Raw genomic sequence first — 26,305 nt, 5'->3', positions numbered from 1 at the left:
TGGTCGGAGATTCAGAGTTCAGAGTGTTCACTTCCGTTTAGTCGTGTGCGCATGCGTGAGTTAGATTTTTTTTTTTTTTACTGTTGTAGTTTTTATATGGACGTCACAGTGATTCCAGAAGTACTATTCTTAAATAAGAATACTAATAGATATTTATTTTCTAGAAGATATATACACTTTTCCGATAACATTTATTTTTCTTGAGTGGTTTTTGAGAACCACTGCTCCGTAACAATCCTACTAAATAAAATGACTTTCTCTTGCTCTACATGATATTAAAATAAATGTTATCGCCAAATTAAGACAGACACAATAAAAGATTGGAGACAGACGTTTTTGGCTATTTGGATGCCGCCGGTTGCAAATGAACTACAACCACATGGCTCACTCCCTAAACATCTCATCGGACCAGGGTTTTTTGGCATGTGTCCTCTGCTGGCACAGTCAGAATTAATAAATCCTAAAATTAAAGATTACCATGAAAGGGGAGGGGCTTATAAAGTCAATTCCTAGAATATAACGACAAAATTTCCGTCTGATGTATGTTAAAAAAAATCACCCCAAAATTAAATGAAATTATTTTGTAAACAGAGCCTAAAATAGGAATGTGATTTTAAAAAATCCCCCCCAAATTAAATGAAATGATTTTGTAAATGGAGCCTAAAATAGGAATGTGATTTAAAAAAAATATCCCCCAAAATTAAATGAAATTATTTTGTAAATAGAGTCTAAATTAGGAATGTGATTTTAAAAAAATCCCCAAAAATTAAACGAAATTATTTTGTAAATAGAGCCTAAAATAGGAATGTGATTTAAAAAATTCCCCCCAAATTACAAATAATCAAGGAATTGCAATTTTAGTGAATGTCCTTCCCAAGAACAACAACAAGAACAAAACAAGCGAGTTTTAAAAAAACATGTTTTAATAAGTTAGAGTTATGGTATGTATTTATACTTCAAATAAAAGCTTCCGCTGGAAACAGCTTAGAATAATTTTACGCGATACAATTATGTTAGGTTCTCGACTGTACATTTTGGAAAATACATAGCGGTTTACATTTTTTAAATAGCATGATTATGTAGCCTAGCATGACAAAAACATGGCACTCATTTTTGGCACAAATGGAACAAAGTGACGGATTGAACTTTTGCACTTTTTGTGTTGACCTGAGATTCTACATGCATGTTATAGTTCGGAGACATAAAAACAATTCTAAACACGGTGAACGTCGATAAAAACTGCCATCAACGGTGACAACATTTTTTGTGACGAGGCTGTTTGTGCTCTGTTTGTGTGCTTCGTTGTTGGCAGGTCAGGTAGAGAAACTTTTTTAAATGAGCATGTGAAGGAAAATAAGCATTCTGTTGTCACTTCCTTGTGTGTGAGACTGCAAGGGTTTGAGAATGAATGCCATTGCCAATGGCCAATACAGTGGTACCTCGACATACGAGCACCCCGACATACGAGCAATTCGAGATACGAGTCAAATTTCGAGCAAATAATCATCTCTAGATACGAGACAAATTTCGAGATACGAGAAAGCCAGTTGGCCAAGACATGAGAGGCTGTTTTTGATGTCTTTTTTGCCAAATCTCTTTCGTGTATAACAGATATCTACGAGCGCTGGGCGGAGCGTTGCATTTTTTCAGTGTTTTTTTCCCTGTTAGTCATTAGAATGGCGAGGCGATCGCTAATACGAAATTTATATATACTACTCATTGGCAAGTGGTCGTGCGTTATCCTATTGTGAGGACATTTGTGTGCATCATTTTTGGAATATTTTGAAGGGAATACAAAAGCAAACTACCATCCATAGTGAAAGTCAGGGTGGAGGCGGGGCAAATAGAGCCAACCCGGGAGAAGAAAGGGATCAAACTTTAATACAAAATTAGAATTAAGTTTAGTGTAAGGTTAGATTAAAATTATTATTGAGTGTGTCTGCATCGTAATCAAAGTTCATTTCAATTTGTTTGTTATGTTACGAGCGTGTTGCCGTGCAAAAAGCACCCCCCTCTTTCTGTCCGCCTCTCTCCCCCCCTGCGAAATCCATATAATTGTAGTACTATCAAACACATTTTAGTACACTATTAAACCACTAGTTATGTTACTTTGTTAATAGATGGCGAATTAGAACAAATCAAACATTTTTTCCAATCCAAAATCCTGTTTTTGTTGTTTTTTCAGAGGGTTGGAATGAATTAATTTGTTTTTAGTTCATTTCAATGGGAAACGTTTGTTTGAGTTACGAGAAAATGGACATACGAGCTCAGTCCCGGAACGAATGAAGCTCATATCTCGAGGTACCACTGTATTGTAAGTACACAAAGTGTTTGAAATGTGCGATTTTCAGACTGAAGTTTCACCATGTACACTATTACAAACGTCATCAAAACGTGGACACAAAACAAGTCGAGTGCATCAGAGTGTAAAAGTGGGTGCTTACAAGGTGGGCAAACCTTAACCCTGCTACCTTATATTTGTCTTCTTCTTCTTCTTCTTCTTCATTGTTCCTGCAGGAGGCCTTCCCACTCGATGGGTTGGGAGAAGACTTCCCTCTCCAGCCACATCTCGTAGCTGTAGTGGAAGTCTTCGGGCAGGTCCACGCGCTGGCCCAGCACGCTCTGCAGGCAGTTGTCGACGGGCGCAAAGTCGCCGTTGCGGTTCTTGTCGTAGCGCCGGCTGTTGAACTTCTCGATGCTCTCGCGCAAGGCGCACTCTTCCGCTTGGAAGTCCCAAGGCCGTGCGTCGATATCTGCAGGGGGGAAAATTCAGCCTAGTCTGTTCTTGAATTCACCAGTTCTATTACCGGAAAAATATTTTCTCTGTCTGTCTCTCCCCTCCACGAAATCCATCTAAATTTAATAATATTAAACACATTTATGTAATATTAAACCACTAGTTATGTGTTACTTTGTTAATAGATGGCGAATTAGAAGAAATCAAACATTTTTTCCAATCCAATATCCTGTTTTGGGTGTTTTTTCAGAGGGTTGGAACGGATGAATTTGTTTTTAGTTCATTTCAATGGGAAACGTTCGTTTGAGTTACGAGAATATCGACATACGAGCTCAGTTCCAGAACGAATTAAGATGGTATCTTGAGGTACCACTGTATTTTGTTTCAGTGAAATTGACAGAAATGGCAGCCTATGGGTTAAAAGTGTTGCGTGTGTGTGTGTGTGTGTTTACCGTTCCCATAGGCCCAATCGTCATTGAGCCTGTGTCTGACCTTCTGGTAGATAGCCGACATGGTCTTCATGTTGCTCTTCCGCCACTGGCGACCCAAGTACTTGGTTTGAATTTTGAGCAGCTTAAGAACGTACAGTTGCATCATGGCCTGCTTGACTTTGAGCGCTCTCTTCAAAATGGGCGCCGACTTGAAGACCACCAGCATCTATTGCAAAGAAATAAATTGTTCTTCAGACGTTCTGGTTTTTTTTTCCCCTCGTTTTGGATCTCACCATAGTTCGAGAGTGTTTCCACTTGGTCAGCTTGTTGAGGATTCTTAGCAGGTTGATGCAAGAGAACAAATTCCTCCAACAAAACTGGTTGCTGTCTCCAGCCTCCTGATATAACACGTCAAATGTCGTCCGGTTGAAGGCAACGGGGAACGGGGATTCGGACGGGCTTTTTTTTACGGACTCACCAGGCTTTCGGCGGTGAGTTCGGGCATTTCATGGACGGCGCAGTGGGGAAAATCCAACACGCATATGCTGCAAAGAAAACAAAAAGAAAAACAATACAGTGGTACCTCGACATACGAGTGGCCACTGTACATGAAACATAGAATAGCAGTGAATGAGCTAACACCCTACCTGTTTTTAGCACTGATATAAGACATGATGTTCTGGTTGAAGAACTTGAGGATGAGTGGGATACAGTTGGCAAACACCAGATGCTGTGAGACTATCTCAAACTGGAAGAGGTTATATCATCAGTTTGACATTCTTTTCGCCAAAAGATACAACCAATAGGAGGTCACATGCAACCTGGTAGACGTGGTTGAGTTTCAAGTGTTTGAGGAGAAGCAGCAGCAGTGCCGAGATGGCCTTGACGATAATTTCTTTGTGCCGGTTGACATCGATGCCCAGCTTCATGCTTTGGAGGACAGTAATTCTGCACCCAAATGCAAAAAAATAATTAAAAAAATCAGGCTCTCTGCTCTGTCGTCTTCTGTCCTCCGCCTCGGGGGGAAAAAAACTTACGGCATCTCCTCAGGGAGCACATCGGCCAGGATGTTGATGGAATCGGTTTTGGCTTTGGAGGTCGGCGCCGCAGCCAACAAGAGCTTAAGAAGGGCGATCTAACAAAAAAAAAAAAGGAAAATACAGTGGTACCCCGACATACGAGTGGCCGACATACAAGAAATTTGAGATACAAGTGAAATTTCAGGCAAATATTTATCTTGAGATACAAGACAAATTTTGATCTACGAGCAGACAGCGGACGCGAGATGCTGCTCATAAGAACATCAGGTACCACTGTAAAATGCAACAGTGGGAGTATTTTTCTATTTTCTCACAAAACCCACCACATATTGCGAAAGGTTTGGGAGCATGCCCAAGTAGAGTGTCTCGGCCGCCGTCTCTTCCACCTCCTCCTCGCCCTGCGTGACAGTAGAGGAGACGATAGCAAGAAGAGAATGACGACGGCGACAAGTAGAGGAAAGCACTCACCAAGCTGAGTGGACACTGTTGAAGTTCGTCTTCGCGCTTCATCTGAACTTCAGCGATGGATACGTATTTGTGCTGTTTGAGAGTCTTGACGCTCTCGTGGATGGGGCGAGGAAGGCCCACCAGCGTCTCGGTGTCGCTAAATGCCAATGGGAGCCAGCTTTAGGATTGGGCGTGGCTTCAAGAGGAACGCTCGAAAAAGTATCATTAAATAACTTGTGCATCCATTATTGAATATGGTTGGTGAAAAGCGAAAGGCTTCTATTGAGAGAGGTGCAAGGAAGAGGCAAGCCATTTCATTTGAAATGAGTGGGAATAATAACGAAGCTTGATGCGCGTCAGAAAGTGGTGAGCGTTACACGGGCATTGAATCGTTCGACCGTCAGTACCATTTATAAACAGAAAGATCGAGCAGCAGGACCCAAATATTGAACACTGCACAAAGTTTGCAAATCAATTGAATGATGCCATACCGCATCATTTATGATGAAAAAAGAAAACTGCAATCGTCATTAGATAGCTTCTTTCGGCCAGTTTCTAGTAAATCTCTCTCTCTCTAATGTATGTATACAGTACTGTATGTATTCTCTCCATTTTATTAAATGGTTTTTTTTTTCAGTACAAACCAATGCTGGTTACTTCTACAAGCCTTAAACATACAAATGCACGTATATAAACCTTCAATATACTTATATAGGCCTTAAACATAAATTATAATACAAAATATAGCACTGAGCAACTTACGAACAAATTCAACTTATGAACAATCGCTCGGAACCTAACTCGTTCGTAAGTAGAGGAGCGTCTGTACTCACTTTCCCAGAGTGAAGCCAACAAACTTGTTCCGACTGGTCTCCAAAAAGTGCTCTATGTCCTTTTCCCTGCATGTAGAAAAGACATTTGTAAAGGATAACAACAACAAAATTGCTCAAAAACTTCAATATTCAATAGCTTAAGCTCTATTCACTACTTACACCCAAGTCATTATCGAATACGGGATGAATAAAGTTATCCAATCCAATAACGCGCCAGTCAAACACCCACCTGACTTTGGGAGCCCAGGGGAGACCCTTGGGGAAGTTGACCCTTTCGGCGGGGGGTCGCAAAGGAGGCAGCGGGGGCGGCGGCTGGATGATGACGTCACGGTCCATGGCGTCCACCTCGCCCTCCATGCCGTTGTCGCCGTCCTCGGGGTCCTCCTCCTCGTCGCGGACGTCGTCGTTTTTGAAGGGGTCCCGCTCGTTGTACGTGTCCAGGCTGTCTTGTTTGACCAGCGGCTGAAGTGGGGTACAAGAGAAATAAATAAATAAATAAAACACCAAGAAAAATGGTTTAGTTTAAGCCATCTTTTGCTGGAAAATGCGAGTGAAATTAGAGCCAGCGGGGCTGCCACAAAACATTATTTTGCATTTAGTCAACTATAATTAAGTTATTTAGGAGCAGGGATTCCAATTTTTGAGCTAGAAATGTGCTAAAAAAGTTGGAGTAAATATTATGTATAAATGATGTCATTGTTTTCCAGATGTTTGCCAATAATAATTTTCTTTTTTAGCTTCCGGACTGAAAACAAAGATTTAAGAATTGATTAAATTTGGTAAATACCTAAAACAAAATACAATAAAAGCTTAGGGAAAACCAAAAAAAAAACATAGATACATTCATTTTTAAATAATAACTTAAATTATGATATATATTATAAATTGAGAAAAGACAGGAATGCCCAGTTGTTTCTTTAAAATGAAGAAAAATAAAAGAAAATACTTTAAAATAAACAAAATAGGGGAAAAATAAAATGTACACAAATGATAGTCTCCCAATGTTTGAATGAACTACCAATTCATCGTGGCAGCCCTAGCGGCCCTGAAAGAAAATGCTTATTTTCAGTCTTCATGCAACTCAAAGATGAGATCATAGCACCCGAATATTTAATGTTTAGCTTACTCGTATGAGTGCTTAACATAGGCCAACGGCATCCGTAATGCAAGCACAATTCCAATCCCCCACAGCCCGTGAGAAGTTCAATGATGACGGCAAAGCTTCAACTTTGTCAGCATTCAAAAGGAAACCTTGCAACCTGAAGCATTTCCAATTCAATTTACCGCAATTTTTTGCACACCGCCACCAGTCCTGCTTGGACTGTTCAAAGAGTGAGACATAAACGTGCTATCCGCACGCAAACGCACGCATTCTGTCGCTTTGGTGAATGAGTGTGGCGGGCGGTGCAGGCAATCAGGCATGAGTCGGCGCCGTGGATGTTAGTCGAGCCGCTGCGGAGGATGCTGCGGCACCCCCGGGACTCGTTCTGGGGTAAAAGGCACAGTAAGTAGGAGACGACAAGGCCACGGACATTTGTGAGGAAGCCATTCTGTGTTGTGTAGGGAGCCTGAGACTCTTTCTTATTCCTAGCGGGGTCTGCTAGCTGCTTTCAATGACACTCATCAAAGAAGGTGCACTACCCCCACCCCCACCGCTTTCATTTTTTTTATTATTCACTGACTCATTTCTTCTAATTTTTGGAATTCAAAAAAAAAATCGATGTCCAATTTTACCCCCAAAATTTGGGGGAAAACAGCTAAAAATGGCTAAAAAAATGTAAAAAAAAGGGATATTTATTGATTTTATTTTCTCTCTTTTTCAAGTAGGAAAAAAACCTGATTTCGAAAATAAATAAAATGTGCGCAGGGGAATTTCTGTTTCTCCCCTTTTCAATATAAAATAACTTTAAAAAAATCAAATATTAAAAAGGAACACAAACGTACCCTTTTTTAATAAATACACATTTTCTCTCTTTTTTTTTTTTAAATAAGCCAATCACGTTCCTACACATTTCATCAAGTGAAAGCACTTTTGAAAGAATTTTTAAATATTAACATTTAAAGCTCAAACAAATTCCTAAAATGCTACATAAACCAATTCAAAGTGCTTAAATTTGAAGCCTATTCCAGACATTTGATCGAGATTTCAACTCAACTTTAGTCAAAAAATCAGCTCTAACAAATCCACTACTCACCTCTTTGATGAATGCATTTTAAAGAGCCCCCGCTACTCTGGTGTCTTTTGTGTCGGTGAATAATTGTGTTGAAGGTAGCATTGCGATGGACGCTACGACTGGCTTAATATAGGAGGGTGGGGGAGGGTACTCGGACGATTCGCCGACGGACGTTTCGCCGGGGGGGAGAGGAAAGAAGGCAAAGGTGAGGTGAGGGGAAGGAGTGCAACAAAAAACAGGTCAATGCAGAAAAAAAAGGAATTTGCGAGTAAAGACCTGCTTCTTGGGAAAAGGACTGTCTCCTTCCAAGCTATCAACAAAGGCACTCTGTGGGGACACAAGGGAGAGGGGCAATGAGATTAAAGGGGACGCCGTCCTTCCGGCCCCGAATGAGTTAGAGAAGGATGGCTTTCATGGAATGAGGAAAAGGAACTGTTGTTAGTCTTTGGTAAGTCATGTGTTAGCTAGCTAGCTGGAGCGAGCAACGCTACACAAGGCGTACCCTCCGACTGCGCCGGCCTCGCTTCTGCTGTTGCTGTTGCTCGATGAGCTCCATGGCGGAGGCCGGCGGCGAGGCGGCTCGCATGGCCCTCACCACCTTGATGCTGTCCTCGGGGAGGGGCGGAAGGTTGAGGCTGTCGCGCTCCCGCACTTTCATTTCCTGGAGTTCCTCGAAGCCACCCAAGGTCAACTGGGAAAAGAGTAGAGATAGTCGTGTTAGTCGATTCCGATAATCTGCACGCTAGATCGCATTTTTAGGCTCTCGGGACTGACCAGGATTGTCTTCCATAGTAGAAGTAATACTTTCTTCATGGGGAAATGAGGTGCGTTCATACTGCAGAACTTGGTCACCATTGAGAAAAGGAGCAGAGCAAAAGGCTCGCCGTTGTACAAAGGCGCACCTGAGGAGGATTAACAATACAGTGGTACCTCGACATACGAGTACCCCGACATACGAGCAATTTGAGATACGAGTCAAATTTCGAGCAAATAATTATCTCTAGATATGAGACCAATTTCGAGATATGAGAAAGCCAGGTGGTCAAGACATGAGAGGCTGTTTATGATTTTCTTTTTTGCCGCATCTCTTCCGTGTATAACAGATATCTACGAGCACTGGGCGGAGCGTTGCATTTTTTCAGTTTTTTTCCCTTAGTTTGTTAGCTCCCGTTGGCGGAGCGATCGCTAATACAAGACTACTTCTCGTTGGCAAGTGGTCGTGCGTTATCCTATTGCGAGGACATTTGTGTGCGTCATTTTGGGAATATTTTGAAGGGAATTCAACCACAAACAACCCTCGATATTGACTGAAAGTCAGTGTGGAGGCGGGGCAAATAGAGCCAACCTGCGAGAAGAAAGGTATCAAAATGTCAAACAAAATTAGAATTAAGTTTAGTATTAGGTTCGTTTAATTTATTTTTGAGTGTGTCTGCATTGTAATCCAAGTTCATTTCAATTTGTTTGTTATGTTACGAGCGCGTTGCCATGCAAAAATTCTTTCTCTCTCTCCCCTTGTGAAATCCGTATAATTTTAGTACTATTAAACACATCTTAGTGCTATTAAACCACTAGTTATGTGTTACTTTGTTAATAGATGGCGAATTAGAACAAATCAAACATTTTTTCCAATCCAATATCCTGTTTTTGGTGTTTTTTCAGAGGGTTTGAACGAATTAATTAGTTTTTAGTTCATTTCAATGGGAAACGTTCGTTCGAGTTACGAGAACATCGACATACGAGTTCAGTCCCGGAACGAATTAAGCTCGTATCTCGAGGTCTCACTGTAGAAAAGACAATTTCTGGAACAAGTTGGACTGTGTCGGGGTTTCGGTTTTTCTAACCCACCCAGCTCTGTCTTGAAGGCCTCCCGGGCAGCTCTCCACTCGGGTCCGTCGTCCTCCGTTCGAACTCGAATGCTCTCCACCATCAGGTACATGATGCTGAGCAACACTCTGGGGAGAAGTGAGGATTTATTTAAAAGGGGGGGAAAATGGACTGGAAATATAACATTCTATCACCTGAGTTCTGTGCTGTCTGCAAGCGAGATGGCAGGCTTCCTCACGGCGATGCTGCACGCTTGGCTGTTACTAGAAAAACCCATTTCAATTGGAATGGTCGCCTTGTCGATCCTCATGAAATGAAGGCCGTCTTCCAGGGGGGTTCTTACTCACTCGATCTCCATGCTGAGAAGCTCCAGCAGGGCTGTGAAGATGCCCATGTCGTACAAGAGGAACACGTTGCGTCTCGACCAGCGGAGAACGTCCGCCTCGGTGTCGCATTCGTCGAACACGCCTGTAAACCAAATAACGACGCAATGGTACGGAATTAGGTCCAACGAGGCGCACTGGAAATATGTCGTACCCTGAGCCAGGTAGAGGATGGCCCGGGCCATCTTCAGCCTCTTGTCACGGTCGGTCATCTCCAGAGCGTCAAGCAATCTCATCACATACGTACGCCGCTCCTCCACGCTAAGCTCGATCCAGCGTCGACCTTGAGCTGCAACCAGAATTGCACATTAATACAGTGGTACCTCGACATACGATCGTAATCCGTTCCGAGACTGAGATCGTATGTCGAGCTTTTCGTAACTCGAGCGAACATTTCCCATTGAAATGAACTGAAAACTAATTAATTCGTTCCAACCCTCTGAAAAAACACCAAAAACAGGATATTGTATTGGAAAAAATGTTTGATTTCTTCTAATTCGCCATATATTGACAAAGTAATAAATAACAAGTGGTTTAATAGTAATAAAATGTGTTTAATAGAAGTAAAATTAGACGCATTTGGCCGGGGATATAGACAGCGACATACACACGGAGGCGGGGGGAGGTGTTCGGGGGGACTTTATCCACGGTAACAATGCACTCGTAAACGAACAAACAAATTTAAATTAACTTGGATAAATATATACAGACACTCAACGTTTAATGTAACTTTTTTTTTTAAAGTTACGGGAACAGAATGCTTGGAAATAGCTATATTTAAAAAAAAAAACAGTGATGGGAAAAGAATGCATGAAAATATCTATATTAAAAAAAAAAAAAAAACAGTTACGGGAAAAAGAAAATATATTTTTTTTAAAACACAGTTACGAAATTTCCGTCGTACCACGAGCATGTCGTATGACGAGCTGTCGTATCACGAGGTACCACTGTAAGTCAGTTACAATGGGTCAGTTAACTCTTGGATCGTACCGTAACTTCCGAAGTCTTCCTCAAAGCAGTCTCTGTTCAAAGCAAACTCTGGCTCCTCGGTGTAGCTGTAAAACTCTGGAAGGAATAATATACGAGTGTCATTCAACTTTACAGTCAATACATTCTTTTGGTTACCCGCGTTTGAACGGGAACTGTCCAAAATCTGTACCTGACATTTCGGAAGTGAGCGTGTCCGTGTCTCCATATTCAAACTCTAGGTTGGGTGCCTCCATGGAGCTCTGCCGGGGAAATTATCATCAAATAATCAGCAGCCCAAACCACTAAACAAATTTCACTTTTAAATATGTTCAGGGTCAAATTGTCATTGTCAAGTATTTTTTCTTGCTAGTCTAAAGAAAGAAAGAGTGACTGCAATCTAACAAGGAAGTAAGCTCCCATCTGCTCTGGGCAATGCAAATAAGATTTAGATTATATATACACACACACATACATACATATATATACATACATATACATACATACATATATATACACATATACATATATATTGTTATATATACATATACATGTGTGAGGGGACACATTCTGTTAAATGTTTGCATATATATATATATATATATATATATGCAAACATTTAACAGAATGTGTCCCCTCACATGAGAAACATTTGAATTCCATTGTGAAATTCCATATTCAAACTTACAAGGCTAAATGCCTTTAATCGCATCTGCTGCCATTGACGGCAATGGACCTCAAATCCATCAGAACAGTGATCAGGTGGCAGTATCCAAACTAGGTCAAAAGGTCACCAATAATGGTCATGAATACTAAACGACAAGCCTTAGTATATTGTTGAATCCACGATGCAGCATGAAACTACTATATTAGATTGCACATTTCACCACCTGCCGTCTGTCCCCACGTTGAGCAACGCCGCAGGATTACGAGCGGGGTTATTTTTAGGAGCCGGTAGCCAAAATAACCTCTCAAGAGCGCCTGTCTGCGTGCACCCTTTTCAGCTGTCTCGGGGATTTAAACTCCCCGGCAACAAGGGGAGACCCCCGGAATTGTATTATTTCCGACGACCTAGAACGTCACTCGGTTTTTACCTACCTCGGACTCCTTTTGCTGGTCTTTGAACGCATCCTTGCCTTTCAATCTCAGCCTGTCGCCGTTGTCGTTAAGGTTATTGAGCAGTGGGACTTCCATGTCCTCCTCCTGCATCTTTCTCACGCGCAGCGGAGAGAAAACGGGGTGGTCTGCCAGGGGTGGGGAGGACCACTTGGGGGGGGGGGCTTCTCCTTGCTCGTTTTTGCGCCCCTCGATTCTCGCGACGTATGCTGGGTTCGTTCTCCCCGCACGCCTCCAGAGGGCGGGGCGGTCCGGCAAAGGAGACGAATTTGACACAATCAAAATATTATTATTATTATTGTTATTTTTTTGCGTAGCGTGTAAATGTACAGTCAATTTCAAAGTTTTTTGTTAACATTTAAATTTCAAAATAATATAAAGATAATATTATACCCCTCATGACTTTGTTTTGGCACCATTCTGTCCATTAGCCTCACCATTAGCTACGGTGAATTAGACAAATGTGAGAATTATGTTAAAAACTTTTCTAGATGTATACATGTACCTTACACTTTTTTTCAAAACATGTATATTACCATCTACACACAAATATGACATTTTGGTGCCAATTCATTTGCTATTAATTAGTATTAGCTAAAAAAACAAACTACATTAGCAATGAAAATGTACAAAAACACAACATTTTAAAACACACGCTGACATGACAGTTTGTTACATTGCATAAATAAATATTTTAAAGTATTTAAACTGTTTGCATAAGGCAAAAGTCTGGCACCAATGTGACTAGAACTGAATTAGAAACTCACCAATTTCTTCTTGTTATCGGTTGCTTTGACAATCGACTTCACAAATGACTCATCTGTGGTAGAATTAACTACAAGTTGACAATTATCAGATGTTGACGTGAAAATAGCATTAGGTGCTATGAAATGGTACCCATGTCAAACAAGGACTGCACTAATGTCATTTTACTACAAATTTGGTGAGGTTGTGATGTCACAACCAGAATTGATCATTTCTAGCTTTATAGTGCTGCGCTAGCTAGTAAATGTTGACAGAATAACAATGGTCACAGCACCACGAGTTGAAAGCTATGGATTGCATGCTAGCAGACTGCAAAAATCTCAAGTATCATGTTTGATTTTTTTTTTTTTTTTTTTTTAAATGTGACTAATTTGCGACCAAATTTCACTATTAAGCCCCTTCTGTCACTTTTTGGAGCTGACGCATATCCAAAATATGGTCTGCTATCATTTTGAAGTCACTTACTGTAGTATTTTATAGCACCTTTAATATTGCCTACCTGCAGAACTCTCTAAAAGCAGCAAGCTCTGGTGAACACATTACAGTGTGTTGCATTCAGGTGCAACTCCTAATGGGAGGATAAATAAGCGTCTTGCTGTCCTGCATAAATCTTGCAGAGAACCCACTTCCTCTTGGCAAACACACCTTCACCGTAGTCCTTGCTAACCCTTCCTGTGGAGCAGTACAATTAAAGATGTGGTGAACATGAATAAACATGACGGAATCGAATAAGTCATTATAGCGTGACCGGCCGATTCGCCGAAAGACGATTCGCCGACGGACGTTTTGCCGACAGTTCGCTGAACGGAGAAGCGAATGGAGAGAATAAATAAAGCCTGAAGGATCACAAACCATTAAAGCAATGGGCAAATTCCATTTTTTTGTACATCTTTATTGGAGATTACAGATTATTGCTCGTCGGTTACCATCATTTCTTTATGTCCTTTTTTTTCACATAACATCTTCCGGGAATTGATTTTCACCAATTTTTTTGAGGATTTACAACAATAAATACAGATGATCTTCCTGACTACGATTTTTAAAGGTCATCTCTTATCTGTATACAATATATAGAATGCGTGGATTCTATATACAATACAAACACAATGCTGGTGGTCTGTTTGACGCTGACAAAATGGAAATTTTCCCCCACCCTGAAACGCGCATTCTTGGATCCTGAGGCAGCTTTTTATGAAGCGCACACACACACACACACATATAGACACACACACGCATAATTACAGTCGCCATCCTCTCAAGGCCACACACCCGCGCAAATCACATTAAATCTACAAAGATTGAGGACAGCACAAAGGACACCAAAGCACAAATTTTGTCAGGAAAAAAATGGAGATAAAGTATTTCACCTTTGCGTTGTGCGTGCGAATTGCGGGATTTTTTTTTTATATATATCGCAAACAGTCTAAAAACGCAGAAACGGAAACTTAGAACTAAAGTCAAATGAGTTGTTTTTCCAAGCCAACTTCATGTTTTGGTATCTTTGTTAATATAATCACAGTATTCATTCATATAGGTACATATTAAACATACAATTAAATAAACTATAATTGCTTACCTGGATGACATTTGATTTTGAGAGAGGAAAAATGTAAAAAAAAAAAAAAAAATTGTCTTTACTCTATAAATATGTAAGTATACAGAAAGTCATGATTTGACAAATTTGAAAAAAAAGATCTCTCCCAAATACTTAGTGATGCCTGAAAGAGCCAATCACTGTCCAGTTTCAATTTTACCTCAAGAAAAACTAAAGAATTAAAACTCCAACCACCGCCCTCAAATGAAGGATTACACAAGAATAAAAGTTTTTTAAAAAACGAAGGAAAAAAAAAAAGGGGGGAGGGGTCAGGGGGTTAAATCTCCAATACATTTTCTTCCTTTTCTCTTTAGTTAATATAATTTGAGTTTCAGATGAAACAATAAAAAAAAGCATGGCGGAAAGAAATAGAGACACCGATGGCAAATTACAACAACAAAAAGAAAAAAAAAACGCCTCTTCGGAGTGGGAATAAATTAAATGAGCGCCCCCTCAGGTGTGCCCGGACCCCTGCGCTTAAACATAATCTAAAGGCTGCGTGTCGACTTTCCTGTCCAACCATCCCTTCAGAGTCTGTACGGTTTGTGAAGTACTCATCTTGCCCGAGCCCAAACCGCTTTAATACCTTTACGGAAGAGATCCCACAAACAAAAAAAATGAAACAAGGAAAAATCAGACAAAATAATAACAAATACAGTGGTACCTCGGGATAAGAGCTTAATTCGTTCCGGGACTGAGCTCGTATGTCGATATTTTCGTAACTCGAACGAACGTTTCCCATTAAAATGAATTAAAAACAAATTCATTCGTTCCAACCCTCTGAAAAAACAGCAAAAACAGGATATTGGATTGGAAGAAAAATGTTTTATTTCTTCTAATTTGCCATCTATTAACAAAGTAACACATAACTAGTGGTTTAATATTACTAAAATTTGTTTAATAGAACTAAAATTAAATTTGTCTCGTATCCCGAGATAATTATTTGTTCGAAATTTGACTCGTATCTCGAAATGCTCGTATGTCGGGTTGCTCGTATGTCGAGGTACCACTGTAAATGTCAACGGTTGGGTGGCAATTATTACCTGTAGTAGTTTGGCTTAAAGGGTCCGTTCTTATTCAAGCCCAGGTACTTGGCCTGTTCATCACTCAGCTCTGTGAGATGCGCGTCGAATGTGGGCAGGTGCAGGCTCGCCACATATTCATCTGAGCGCCAGACAAAATGCAGATTTGCCGTTTTCAGCTCTTCTTCTAACTCTAGAACATTTCAAAATCTTACCCATCTTTTTAGGCAGAAGGTAGACGTCCTGCTTGTAGCGTCCATCCGGCGCATTGTACAGCTCTATCAGAGCGAGAGCCTTGCCGTGCAAACATATATAGAGCATGAATCCTGCTTCTAAACAGCCCGGGGAAGCTTGGCAAATAAGACCATCTGTACCTGCGTGGTGGCTGTGATGGACAACACAAATGTGGGCACCGTGGAACAGCTGAGATTGAGAAGACGACCCTGCAAAATAGACATTTCAAAGACAATTCAACAGATGTTCATACGTTCAAAAAGGCATTGAAGTTAGAATGCTGGACAGAGGGGGGGGAACTTTTTTGCACAGCAACGCACTCGTAACATAACAAACAAATTGAAATGAACTTGGATTACGATGCACACTCAAAAATAAGTTTAATATAACCCAACACAAACATCATTCTAATTTTGTTTTACATTTTGATACCTTTCTTCTCCCGGGTTGGCTCTTTTTGCCCCGCCTCCACACTAACTTTCAGTCAATATCGAGGGTTGTTTGAGTTTGTATTCCCTTCAAAATATTCCCAAAAGGATGCACACAAATGTCCTCACAATACGACAACGCACGACCACTTGCCAACGAGAAGTAGTATATACACCATTCGCAATGACTAACGGGGAAAAAAACACTGAAAAAAATTGCAACGCTCCGCCCAGTGCTCGCAGAGACATTACAAGGAGGGAGTTGCGACCAGAGACATTAGACGAGGGAGTTGCGGAGAGAGAGACAGCGGTCATGCTGTTCTTATGAGCAGCATCTCGCGTCCGCTCTCTGCTCGTATATCAGACTGTCTCGTATCTCAAGATTAATATTTGCCCGAAATTTTACTCTCATCTCGAATTGCTCGTATGTTGAGATACCACTGTAAATATGTAATTTTTTTTCCTTGTCTTTAGTTTTATTTGGACTTGGTTATTTGAATTTTTACAAATCTTAAAAGCGTGGAAAATCAACTGGGTGAATTCTTGTTTTTTTTATTTTTCATTTCTACTCTGTTTAATAAAAATACATAAATGTTCCCTTTTTTACCATTTTAATTTCAATTTTATTAGAATTTTTATCAAACAAAACGGTAAGGTAGGTCTTCCATTTTTTTATTTTTACCAAGAGCTATTAAAATAATTCATTAACCCTTTAAAGCCCAAATCACTACAATTTCCTGGATCCAATTTGTTAAATTTGCCCATATAGCGCTGGGGAAAAAACGGGAACTCAACAGAACACAAATATGACATTGAATATTTATAACAGATGTTATCAGTGGTTAAGCAACAATAAAAAACCAAAAAAAGTACCTCAGCCAACAAGACTATCCTCTTTCCGTCAGGCCAGATGACATGGTCCACTTGGGAGCGAACTCTCTCCCAGGTCAGCTCGGGCGTCCGCAGACTTGCCTGCAAATAATTCCAATTTGACTAATCTGTATCCAAACCCCACCAGAATGGAGTCAGGAAGTTAACGGCCCACCACGTCAATCTCAGTGTTGGAGTGCCCCATGTTGCAGACGATGCAGCTGTTCTTCATGCGGTCCAGGTTTTCCCGCACCACCACATTCTTATTGCCTGAAATGAAAAAAAAAAATGAAGTCCCAAAGATCTCGTCAAGTGAGCTCAAGTCCAAACGTGCAAACCCACCCGTGCAAGTGATGACAATGTCCACTTGTCTGACAACTTCATTGAGCTTCACCAACCTGAAGCCATCCATGCTGTTATTGGGAAACAAAATAAAGTTAAAAAAAACCACAGACTGAGCTTTCCAATAGTGAGCGATTGCATACCCGTCAACCTCTGCCGATAACTGCCCTTATAAATGATTATGATTCCCCTTACAAACCCCCAAAAAACCTTACAAACACCGTACGACTCGTACGGTGTTTGTAAGGTTTTTAGGGGGGTTGTAAGGGGAATCATAATCATTTATAAGGGCAGTTATCGGCAGAGGTTGACAGGTATGCGATTGGCGGCGTACCAAGCCTGCAAGGCACAAATGGGATCAATCTCTGTGACGTAGACGATGGAGCCCATTGCTTTGAGTGCGGCGCAGCAGCCTTTCCCCACCTGAGGGCGCCAGGGATCCACCTTTATGGACAATTGCGCCTAGTCGCAACGGATGGCTTTGCCTTACCTCGCCGTAGCCGCACACCACCACCTGTTTGCCTCCGAACATGACGTCGGTGGTTCTCTTCAAACTAGAAAAAAGACGACAATTGGACTCATCATTTGAACTGGTTGGCTTTCACCGAGTGGATGAACAAGGGCTCATACCCATCCAAGATGGACTCCCTGCAGCAATAGAGGTTGTCAAATTTCTGTTTGGTCACGGAGTCGTTGACATTCATGGCCGGGACGCACAGCTTCCCAGCCTTGGACAGCTGGTAAAGCCTGTGTAACAGTGACATTCATTAGTTCTCATGTTGTGGTGATTTTTGTGTACCGCAATGCTGCAATTACGTAACTACCAAGCACAGGGAGGGGTGAGGGAGGGGTGCAATTGTCACAACTAGATGGCGATATGCCACCAGATACTGAACACATTTTAGCGTGTCGACGAGGAACGAGGAGAGCCAAAATGAAACCAATACAGTGGTGCCTCGAGATACGAGCTTAAACGTTCCGAGACTGCGCTCGTATGTCAATTTTCTTGTAACTCAAACGAACGTTTCCCATTGAAATGAACTAAAAACAAGTTAATTCGTTCCAACCCTCTGAAAAAACACCCAAAACAGGATATTGGATTGGAAAAACATTTTTATTCGTTCTAACTCGCCATCTATTAACAAAGTAACAAATGACTAGTGGTTTATTATTACTAAAATGTGTTTAATAGTACTAAAATTATACGGATTTTGAAGGGGGCGGACAGAGAGCATGGCAACACGCTCGTAACATAACAAACAAATTTAAATGAACTTGGATTACGATGCAGACAATCAAAAATAAGTTTAATTGAATCTAACACTAAACTTAATTCTAATTTAGTTTGAAATTTTGATACCTTTCTTCTCCTGAGTTGGCTCTATTTGCCCCGCCTCCAGCCTGACTTTCAGATGCAACCTATCGAGGATTGTTTGCTTTTGTATTCCCTTCAAAATATTCCCAAAATGATGCACACAAATGTCCTCACAATAGGATAATGCACGACCACATGCCAACGAGAAGTAGTATATACGCCATTCGCACTGACTAACGGAAAAAAAAAACATTGAAAAAATGCAACGCTCCGCCCAGTGCTCGCAGAGACATTACAAAGAGGGAGTTGCGACCAGACATTACACGAGGGAGTTGCAGGGAGAGAGACCGTGGCCATGATGTTGTTATGAGCAGCATCTCGCGTCCGCTGTCTGCTCGTAGATCAAAATTTGTCTCGTATCTCAAGATAAATATCTACTCCAAATTTTACTCGTATCTCAAATTTCTCCTATGTCGGTGCACTCGTAGGTCGAGGTACCGCTGTACATTCAAAGTCATCACCTATTGACTTCAGTATTTAATCATTGCGAGAAAGACGGACACATTTCAGTTTTGATTCATCCATTTTGAATTTCCTCCTACCTGTGCACACCAGTGACACTCTCCTCCACAATGCCCTTGATTTTCTTGAACATATTGGGGTACTTCTTATAGATCCAATGGGTCAAGTCTCCACCATCGTCCAAAATCTTTGGATGAAGAGAGGGGTTAACTCCGGTTCAAATGATGACCACCCTTCGCGACCAAGTGTATGGCAAAGCGCCCTATACCATGTTGGGCTGCCAGCCTTCCACGTTGACACAGCGATCGATGCACCACCAGAAATCATCCTCCGACTCGCCTTTCCACGCGAAAACGCTGAAACCTGTCGCCGGAGATGTGGCGGACATCGAAGGGGAGTAGAAACGAGACTACGACCGGGGTCTTACCTCCTTCTGCCAAAGCAGCTGCCACCTCATTTTGGGTGGAATAGATATTACAAGCGGCCCATCGGCACTGAGCACCCAAAGCTGAGAGCGTTTCCATCAGCACTGCTGTTTGAGCGGTAATGTGGGTGCAGCCCACCACCTTGGCGCCGGCCAGGGGTTTCTCACCCTGGGCTCGCTTCCTCAGAGCCATGAGGGCCGGCATCTCTGTTGGGGTAATAAGCCGTTCCAGGTGGATAAAAGGAATTTAGAACATTAGAACATTTAATCCCCCGATACAGTGGTACCTCGACATACGAGTGCCCCGACATACGAGCAATTTGAGATAAGAGTAAAATTTCGGGCAAATATTTCTCTTGAGATACGAGACAAATTTTGAGAGCACTAGGCGCAGCGTTGTATTTTTTCAGTGTTTTTTTCCCGTTAGTCATTGCGAATGGCGAGGCGATTGCTAATACGAGAGTTATATATGCTACTTCTCGTTGGCAAGTGGTTGTGCGTTATCCTATTGTGAGGATATTTGTGTGCATCATTTTTGGAATATTTTGAAGGGAATACAAACTCGAACAACCCTCGATATTGACTGAACGTCAGTGTGGAGGCGGGGCAAAAAGACCCCGGGAGAAGAAAGGTATCAAAATGTCAAACTACATTAGAATTAAGTTTAGTGTTAGGTTCGATTAAACTTATTTTTGAGTGTCTGCATCGTAATTCAAGTTCATTTCAATTTGTTTATGTTATGTTACCAGCGCGTTGCCGTGCAAAAAGTCTACCCCCCCTCTCTCTACCCTCTGCGAAATCTGTCTAATTTTAGTACTATTAAACAGATTTTAGTAATATTAAACCACTAGTTATGTGTTACTTTGTTAATAGATGGCGAATTAGAACAAATAAAACCTTTTTTTCCAATCCAATATCCTGTTTTTTGGTGTTTTTTTCCAGAGGGTTGGAACGAATTAATTTGTTTTTAATTCATTTCTATGGGAAATGTTTGTTTGAGTTACGATAAAATCGACATATGAGCTCAGTCCCGGAACGAATTAAACTCGTATCTCGAGGTACCACTGTACTTAATTGCTCAGTTGACGGCTACCTTGCTCAGCTATTTCAATCTCTCGCCGTCCAAAGTCAGCCTGCTTGATGTTTTTGATGCAGAAGTCGCCGTTGCCTTTGGAGTTCTTCTGTTGTTTGTCCCGTGGAGACGTTTCGTCATCGGAGCTGTCTGTGTATGACGCGGCTGGTAAACAAACACGTTTTTTTTTTGTTTCAAAATAAGTCCTGCGGTATAACAAACTTGAATGACAATTTAAGTCATTTCGCCACTTTAGGTTCACAATATAAAAGCAGACCGTTTTTTTTTTACTTGGAGTAACATAAAAGCAGCTAGGCTATAGACAGTGAAGAACAAAGGTTTAAAAAAATCGGATAAAAACAAAAGACGGTTGTACAGTGGTGATTCAGAGGAACTAATGAAGTGCTCTTTGAAATTCTTGGCAAGATTAAAGAAAAACGGAGAAGTCTTAGAAAAAGTATTAGCGACGGCGGGAACCATCAGAAGAATTAAAACGACGCATGTGAGGGTTCGTTAGCTTACCGGAGCTGTAGCTATCTGTGGATGACTGGGAAATGGAGCGAGACAAGGAGCGCCGGCCGATTTTGGAGGGTCGCTTGTTGAACTCCTGTTTCTGGTCTGCGAACTGGATCTGTTGGTTGAGAGGAAAACAAGGTCAGAATTTGGGATTGGAAAGAGAATCCCAAAAATCAAACGTTGCAATGAAAATAAACAGTTACAAGAGACTATTTTCCACTACATTACTTGTGCTAAGTGACTCTTCCTTCCTGGCTGACAGCGAAATAGGATTCAAAGTGTGTTTTGCGCTTTTTTACTTTCTTTTCCAAGGAAAGGGACTAAAGGTTGTAGCTCACAGGGGTCAGCTGATTGATGAAATTTAGTCAAGTACCCCCTGAGGTGATACTGGGACTTTAATTCAAGCCATCCATCTTTCCACAGTTTCTTAGTACGAATGTAATGGATGACTTATTCCCGCAATAAATCCATGTTACCGAGGGGAAATGCACAGATATTGCAATGACCCACTGTCATTTGAGGTTCTTTATGGTCACTGCTCTCTTCTTGCAATCCAGCCAAAACTGGTCCGACAGGCACAATGTGATTTATTGTTTTCCTTCCTTCGTTTTTTTTTTTTTTTTTTTTTTTTGCGTAACTCTCTTTCTACCCCGGCCGGCTACACTCCCAGGGATATCATGCCAGTTTGCGTCTTATTTAATCTGAGTAATTTAAAAGAGAACAACATCAATTAACAAAAAAAGGGGATTAGAGCTAATTAGGCTTAAAATCTAACCGACGGACAAATTCTCAGCACCTGAATCGGCGCATTTCAGAGGGCAGCAGATTCCGCAAATCACTTAAACGACCGTAAAAAGGGTATAATGAAGCTTTTGAGGTTTACCCGATTGAGGTTAGAGGATGGGCTTTGGGAGCTCAGAGTTTGGAGATTTGACCTTATTTTGGAGCCTGGGAGCCGTGGATAGAGGTTTCGGGACTCAAGTAGCACTGGTTAGCGGTGGTTCCAGAACACAAAATACTTGTAGACCAGGGGGATTCAAACTGCAACCCACTGCCCAATTTTTATTGGCCAGCAGCAAATGATAAAATATCATTGAACAAGAAGCTTGAGTTGGGCCAACATCCTTTTGCCCTTGTTGGCTTCAACACAAGGTTAAAAAAAACAAAAACAACGTAGAACATTCAGTAAACGGAACCATTTCTAAAGTTGAAAAGGGAAAGACAGAAGGGGGCGACTTCGACCACGGGTTTAAGGATGTAACAAACGAGGTTAACATTTTCCCAGCGAACTGAGGCAGGTATTTGTCAGAAGCATGGGAATAAACGTTTTCATAGGTGCCTCGCCATAGGGGACAATTGCATCAACAAAGTCATGATGGCGCCACGTTAACGCGCTCCGACTCTATTCGCTCTCAGCTGCGCCTTCAATCATACAGCTGTGCCGTCTCTTCTGCGGTAACATGACTTGATTCCCGCGCCAGGAGGGCTTGGTGCACGGCGGGTTTGGAGACAGGAACCTGATTCTAATCAAACATGGGGAGTCCTTTAGAAACACAACCTCTGACCGACCAGCTGGTCCACCCAGAGAACTCTTGACTTTTCTATCCTCAAAAACAAACACCAGAAGGGAAAGGGCGGCTGGTGATTCCCGCTCTGCCGCCATCTTCCAGACACTGCAAATTGGTTTTCACCAGACCTGTAGCCCGCAGTCTTGGTTACGCAACTTGACGGTCCAAAGCTGGGCATCGCATTTGCACGACAAATATGAGTAAAAAGGCAGAGATCTCTGTAGTGTCACAGTACACTGATCCCTCAAGCTTTGCCATCTGTTACTCAATGGCATTACATAAATGGTGGCTGTTTTGAATATATATTGTATCCGGTCGGGATGGTGGATTTTGGAAACATCACGCGCCATTATTACTGATTTTTGATTGAAAAGCACTACAAAATACTACAACAAGGGCATTAGAATGATGGCTGACCATATTTTGGACTCATATCCAATGTTCCCTCTAATTTTTCGTTGGTCTTGACTTCCATTGGAAGGGTGGTGAAAAGCAATCCTGGTCCTGGTCCAAGAAATAAAACAAATATGCGTCTATATATACACACCATATGGTGTACAGTTATATAGCTTGAACCACGTAACCCAAACACCCGCTAGCACCCTCACCATCAGGCGGTGAAAAGAGGAGGCAACTAGCGTGAAGTGGTCCATCCGGGACGCACGCTCACCCCGGGGCGGGGGTGACGTAAGAACGCCTCCTGTTGATTTATGCGCGCCGACAAACGCCGGCGTCGCATATAGCGACGGGTGTGCACGCACGGCAAGAACGCTAGCTGTGGTGTAGCATGCGGGTTGAACAGGATCACCGCTTTCATGCTATTGAGGTCTAAAGTGCACAATTTGAAACATGCTTGTGCTTTTAATGGCTCAATAAAGCCTTTCAGTGGACTGAAAAACTACAGACCAGCTGTGTTTAAAATACTTTTTGTTTCGCGTTTTATCGGTTTATTCTTCTCCTATTTCAAAATAAATGACCGTATCGGCCGCATTGTCTTGCGTTATGGAGTTTCGTCTTTGTCACCTTGAAGTTTCGTGCATGTCAAGTCGAAATTATGCGCATACAAGCCGTACCCTCGATTCAGTCATCATTTTTTTTTGCGAAAAATACAGCATGTAAGGGAAAATACGGTATTAAGTAATTTAGTACAAATGCAAATGTGGACAGCTGCACCAAGACACTTGACGACATAACCGTCAGACACTTTTAGCAACTTTTATTGAGCTGAAACGTAAGAAAACTGTTGCAGGAAGAATTCTAGTCTCCCCCCCAAAAAGACGACGACTGTCGACCATTCTACAATGCTACTTGTAGTCAGGCAGAATGTGCCGTGTACTCCAGTCATATTTCTGTTGTTTTGGAAATACATAACCCGTTTCTCCGTCCACTCTACTTCCCATGTAGGGCAGCCACAGGTCACACTGTAAGCCTGTTAGCCGGGCAGCAATAATACCAGGAACGCCAGCTTAGCGCATGTGACATAACCTTACATCAAAGCGGGATGGTTGACAAGAAAATTGATATATATTAAGGGGGGGAAAAGGGGGCGGGGACTAGGAAGAATGATGTTATTTTACAGGAAACCATCTTGGATATTTGCCTTAGAAAAACAAAAATTGATATTGGGAGGCAAGAAAAAAAATAAAAAAGCGGTGGAAAAAAATATTATCAGCAGGTTGTGTGTATATAATGGGTTAAAACAGCTCACATCTGGGCTTGGGTTACAACAGAGCAAGCTTTTAAATCCTCTCATGAGGGCACACGATGAAGATTAAAGCGTTTAACCAGTTGTCAACCGGACAGCAGGAGTCAAACTGATGCACAATGACAGCTCTTGCTATGGTCGTATAGAAATATACATAACGACAAGTGCCATAGGGGCCGGTCAAGTGGGGAGCTGGCGAACTATAAATAGAAAACCTTCCGCCCGGCCGGATGCAAAGGGGAATATTGGTTTAAAACAATCCCCGGGGGATCACTGCGCATCGTTGAAGTTAGTATGTTAAGCTATCGGCTGCCGTTGTCTGCGATAGACGTCAAATTGGTTTGAATTCAAAATGAATCCTTTGGTAACAGTGCCATTGACCATGAATGCAAATATTCTATTTCAATTCATTATAAAGATGATCTAATTGTGAAGGTCACAAAAATTTGATTTTTATTTGCATTTTTAAAGGATATTTTATTGGATTTAAAATTTTTGTTTAAATTTGGTGCCGTTTATGTGTGTATTTTGTTTTAAAATCACAACTATAAAACTTTTTTTTTTTTTAAGGTAACATTTAGGATTAAATGAGATATATGAAGTATGATGTATATTAGGGGTGTCAGACTCGGGTTGGTTCGCGGGCCGTGTTAACGTCAACTCAATTTCATGTGGGCCGGACCATTTTAGATATAATATTTAGATTTTTTTATAAATGGATTAAAAGCCCTGAATATTCCTTTTTATTATCGATCTAAAACAATGTTTATTTTAGCTTTTTTATATATTTTTAGATTTTACAAAATCATTTTTGAACTAAAAACACACAAATGTATTAAAAAATTACAATTATTGATTTAAAAGAGGGAAAAAATCAGGAAATCTAATATTCATCTATACTCTTCATTTTAATTTGATCCTAAAACAGAAAGTCGGCACTCATGATTTACTTTCCCGGGCCATACAAATTGATGCAGCGGGCCAGATTTGGCCCCCGGGCCGCCACTTTGACACGTGATTTACAGAAAGACATCCCTTTCGATAAAATAACGTTGGCTCATTTGTCATAGGAAATAGACGTAAACATTACCTGTCCACTTCAGGTGATAAACGTGACGTCATAAGCACAATACGTTCATGAACATGCGCACACAATTCCAAATCAGCATTGCATAAAAGTTGAACGAGAGTAGAAGTTTCCTAGGAAACTGACATTTTTGTTTAGTATAGTTAGGTGTAAATGTGTCTGTCAGCGAGCGAATTAAATAACAAAATAGCCATTTGGACACAAAGTATACGCATTGTTCGACAAGTTTCAAAGACATAAACATGTTGTTAGAAGGCTAAATGACACTGCTGAATTAGCGGTGTTGCTTAGCATTGTTAGCTTCACGGCACACGCGGAGGAAACAAGGCTAAAATTAGGAAAAAAATAGAATTCCACTGGCCTTTTTCATTCGGGGCGCCTCTGCCACGGTGCCGTCCCGGTTGACGAACGCCTCGCCGCCGTTCTGCTGGGGGTCCGGCCTCTTCATAGCAGACGCCTGCGGCATCTTCGGGGCCAGCAAGCTCGAGCTGCATTCCCCGGCTTTGACGGAAGGCTCCGCGGTCGGGGAAACCGTCGTGCTGGCGGAGGTGGAACCGGCCTCGCGCGAGTAGTTTCTGGCCATTATTCCCTCCGACGCCGAGGTGGTTGGGCAGTCGGCGGCCAATTCTTTCGGCGACTCCTTGATTTCGACCTCTGCCATTTTCGCGCCCACAACCTGGACTGACATCGCTAGTTTTCGCCCAAGTCCCCTTTCCCCCCCCAACACTACAATCGCGCGAACGGATGTGAGTAGCGGAAGCTCATGGACGCTGGTCTTTGTAGTCCCAATCCTTGTGGACTACAAATTCTCCCGTCTACTTGCTAGCAATCCTAATAACCACCTTCACTTAAAATTAGACTCGTTAAAAAATGCAACAGCAACGTTCGGA

At 41.6% G+C, this 26,305-nt stretch overlaps 2 protein-coding genes across 9 annotated transcripts; both read right to left on the bottom strand.

The window, feature by feature from the left end:
- Positions 1–900: 900 nt before the first annotated feature.
- On the bottom strand, positions 901–13,315 carry strip2 (striatin interacting protein 2). 4 transcript variants are annotated; one of them, XM_077594416.1, is made up of 22 exons: positions 13,216–13,315; positions 11,934–12,183; positions 11,029–11,098; positions 10,860–10,934; positions 10,024–10,158; positions 9,834–9,954; positions 9,681–9,749; positions 9,508–9,614; positions 8,437–8,564; positions 8,165–8,353; positions 7,939–7,989; positions 5,718–5,950; positions 5,489–5,554; positions 4,677–4,812; positions 4,532–4,606; positions 4,206–4,303; positions 3,990–4,116; positions 3,816–3,916; positions 3,647–3,713; positions 3,462–3,566; positions 3,190–3,394; positions 901–2,753 (listed from the first exon to the last, which is right to left on the bottom strand). In XM_077594416.1, exons 1-22 carry the CDS (start codon positions 13,269–13,271, stop codon positions 2,503–2,505), a joined length of 2,715 nt encoding a protein of 904 aa, XP_077450542.1. In that variant the 5' UTR covers positions 13,272–13,315; the 3' UTR covers positions 901–2,502. The 4 variants fall into 4 exon arrangements, with proteins under 4 accessions (XP_077450542.1, XP_077450540.1, XP_077450543.1 ...); XM_077594414.1 differs by having other exon boundaries at positions 3,230–3,394; XM_077594417.1 differs by lacking the exon at positions 7,939–7,989.
- Positions 13,245–26,145, bottom strand: ahcyl2b (adenosylhomocysteinase like 2b). Of its 5 annotated transcripts, none has more exons than XM_077594422.1 (16): positions 25,777–26,145; positions 21,062–21,170; positions 20,561–20,704; positions 19,471–19,674; positions 19,312–19,406; positions 19,124–19,230; positions 17,837–17,953; positions 17,697–17,760; positions 17,541–17,629; positions 17,207–17,277; positions 17,040–17,134; positions 16,868–16,966; positions 15,707–15,775; positions 15,548–15,626; positions 15,354–15,474; positions 13,245–13,388 (listed from the first exon to the last, which is right to left on the bottom strand). In XM_077594422.1, exons 1-16 carry the CDS (start codon positions 26,101–26,103, stop codon positions 13,379–13,381), a joined length of 1,800 nt encoding a protein of 599 aa, XP_077450548.1. In that variant the 5' UTR covers positions 26,104–26,145; the 3' UTR covers positions 13,245–13,378. The 5 variants fall into 5 exon arrangements, with proteins under 5 accessions (XP_077450548.1, XP_077450551.1, XP_077450549.1 ...); XM_077594425.1 differs by having other exon boundaries at positions 20,561–20,689; XM_077594423.1 differs by lacking the exon at positions 13,245–13,388 and adding an exon at positions 13,588–14,896.
- Between the last annotated feature and the right edge of the window lie 160 nt (positions 26,146–26,305).

This window comes from Stigmatopora argus, chromosome 23, assembly GCF_051989625.1.
Source record: "Stigmatopora argus isolate UIUO_Sarg chromosome 23, RoL_Sarg_1.0, whole genome shotgun sequence".
Lineage (NCBI taxonomy): Eukaryota > Metazoa > Chordata > Actinopteri > Syngnathiformes > Syngnathidae > Stigmatopora > Stigmatopora argus.
The sequence above is the reverse complement of the archived record's forward strand: the minus strand, read 5'-3'. Positions and strand labels throughout refer to the sequence as shown.

Coding starts and splice junctions, on each gene's coding strand:
- strip2 (XM_077594414.1), bottom strand. CDS start 13,271: ATGCAACACACTGTAATGTGTTCACCAGAGCTTGCTGCTTTTAGAGAG. Junction 11,099..11,933: donor ACCAGCAAAAGGAGTCCGAG/GTAGGTAAAAAC, acceptor TTTCCCCGGCAG/AGCTCCATGGAGGCACCCAA. Junction 4,813..5,488: donor GTTGGCTTCACTCTGGGAAA/GTGAGTACAGAC, acceptor ATTGGCATTTAG/CGACACCGAGACGCTGGTGG.
- ahcyl2b (XM_077594422.1), bottom strand. CDS start 26,103: ATGTCAGTCCAGGTTGTGGGCGCGAAAATGGCAGAGGTCGAAATCAAG. Junction 19,231..19,311: donor AAGGCTGGCAGCCCAACATG/GTATAGGGCGCT, acceptor CTTCATCCAAAG/ATTTTGGACGATGGTGGAGA. Junction 17,135..17,206: donor CATTGTCATCACTTGCACGG/GTGGGTTTGCAC, acceptor TTTTCATTTCAG/GCAATAAGAATGTGGTGGTG.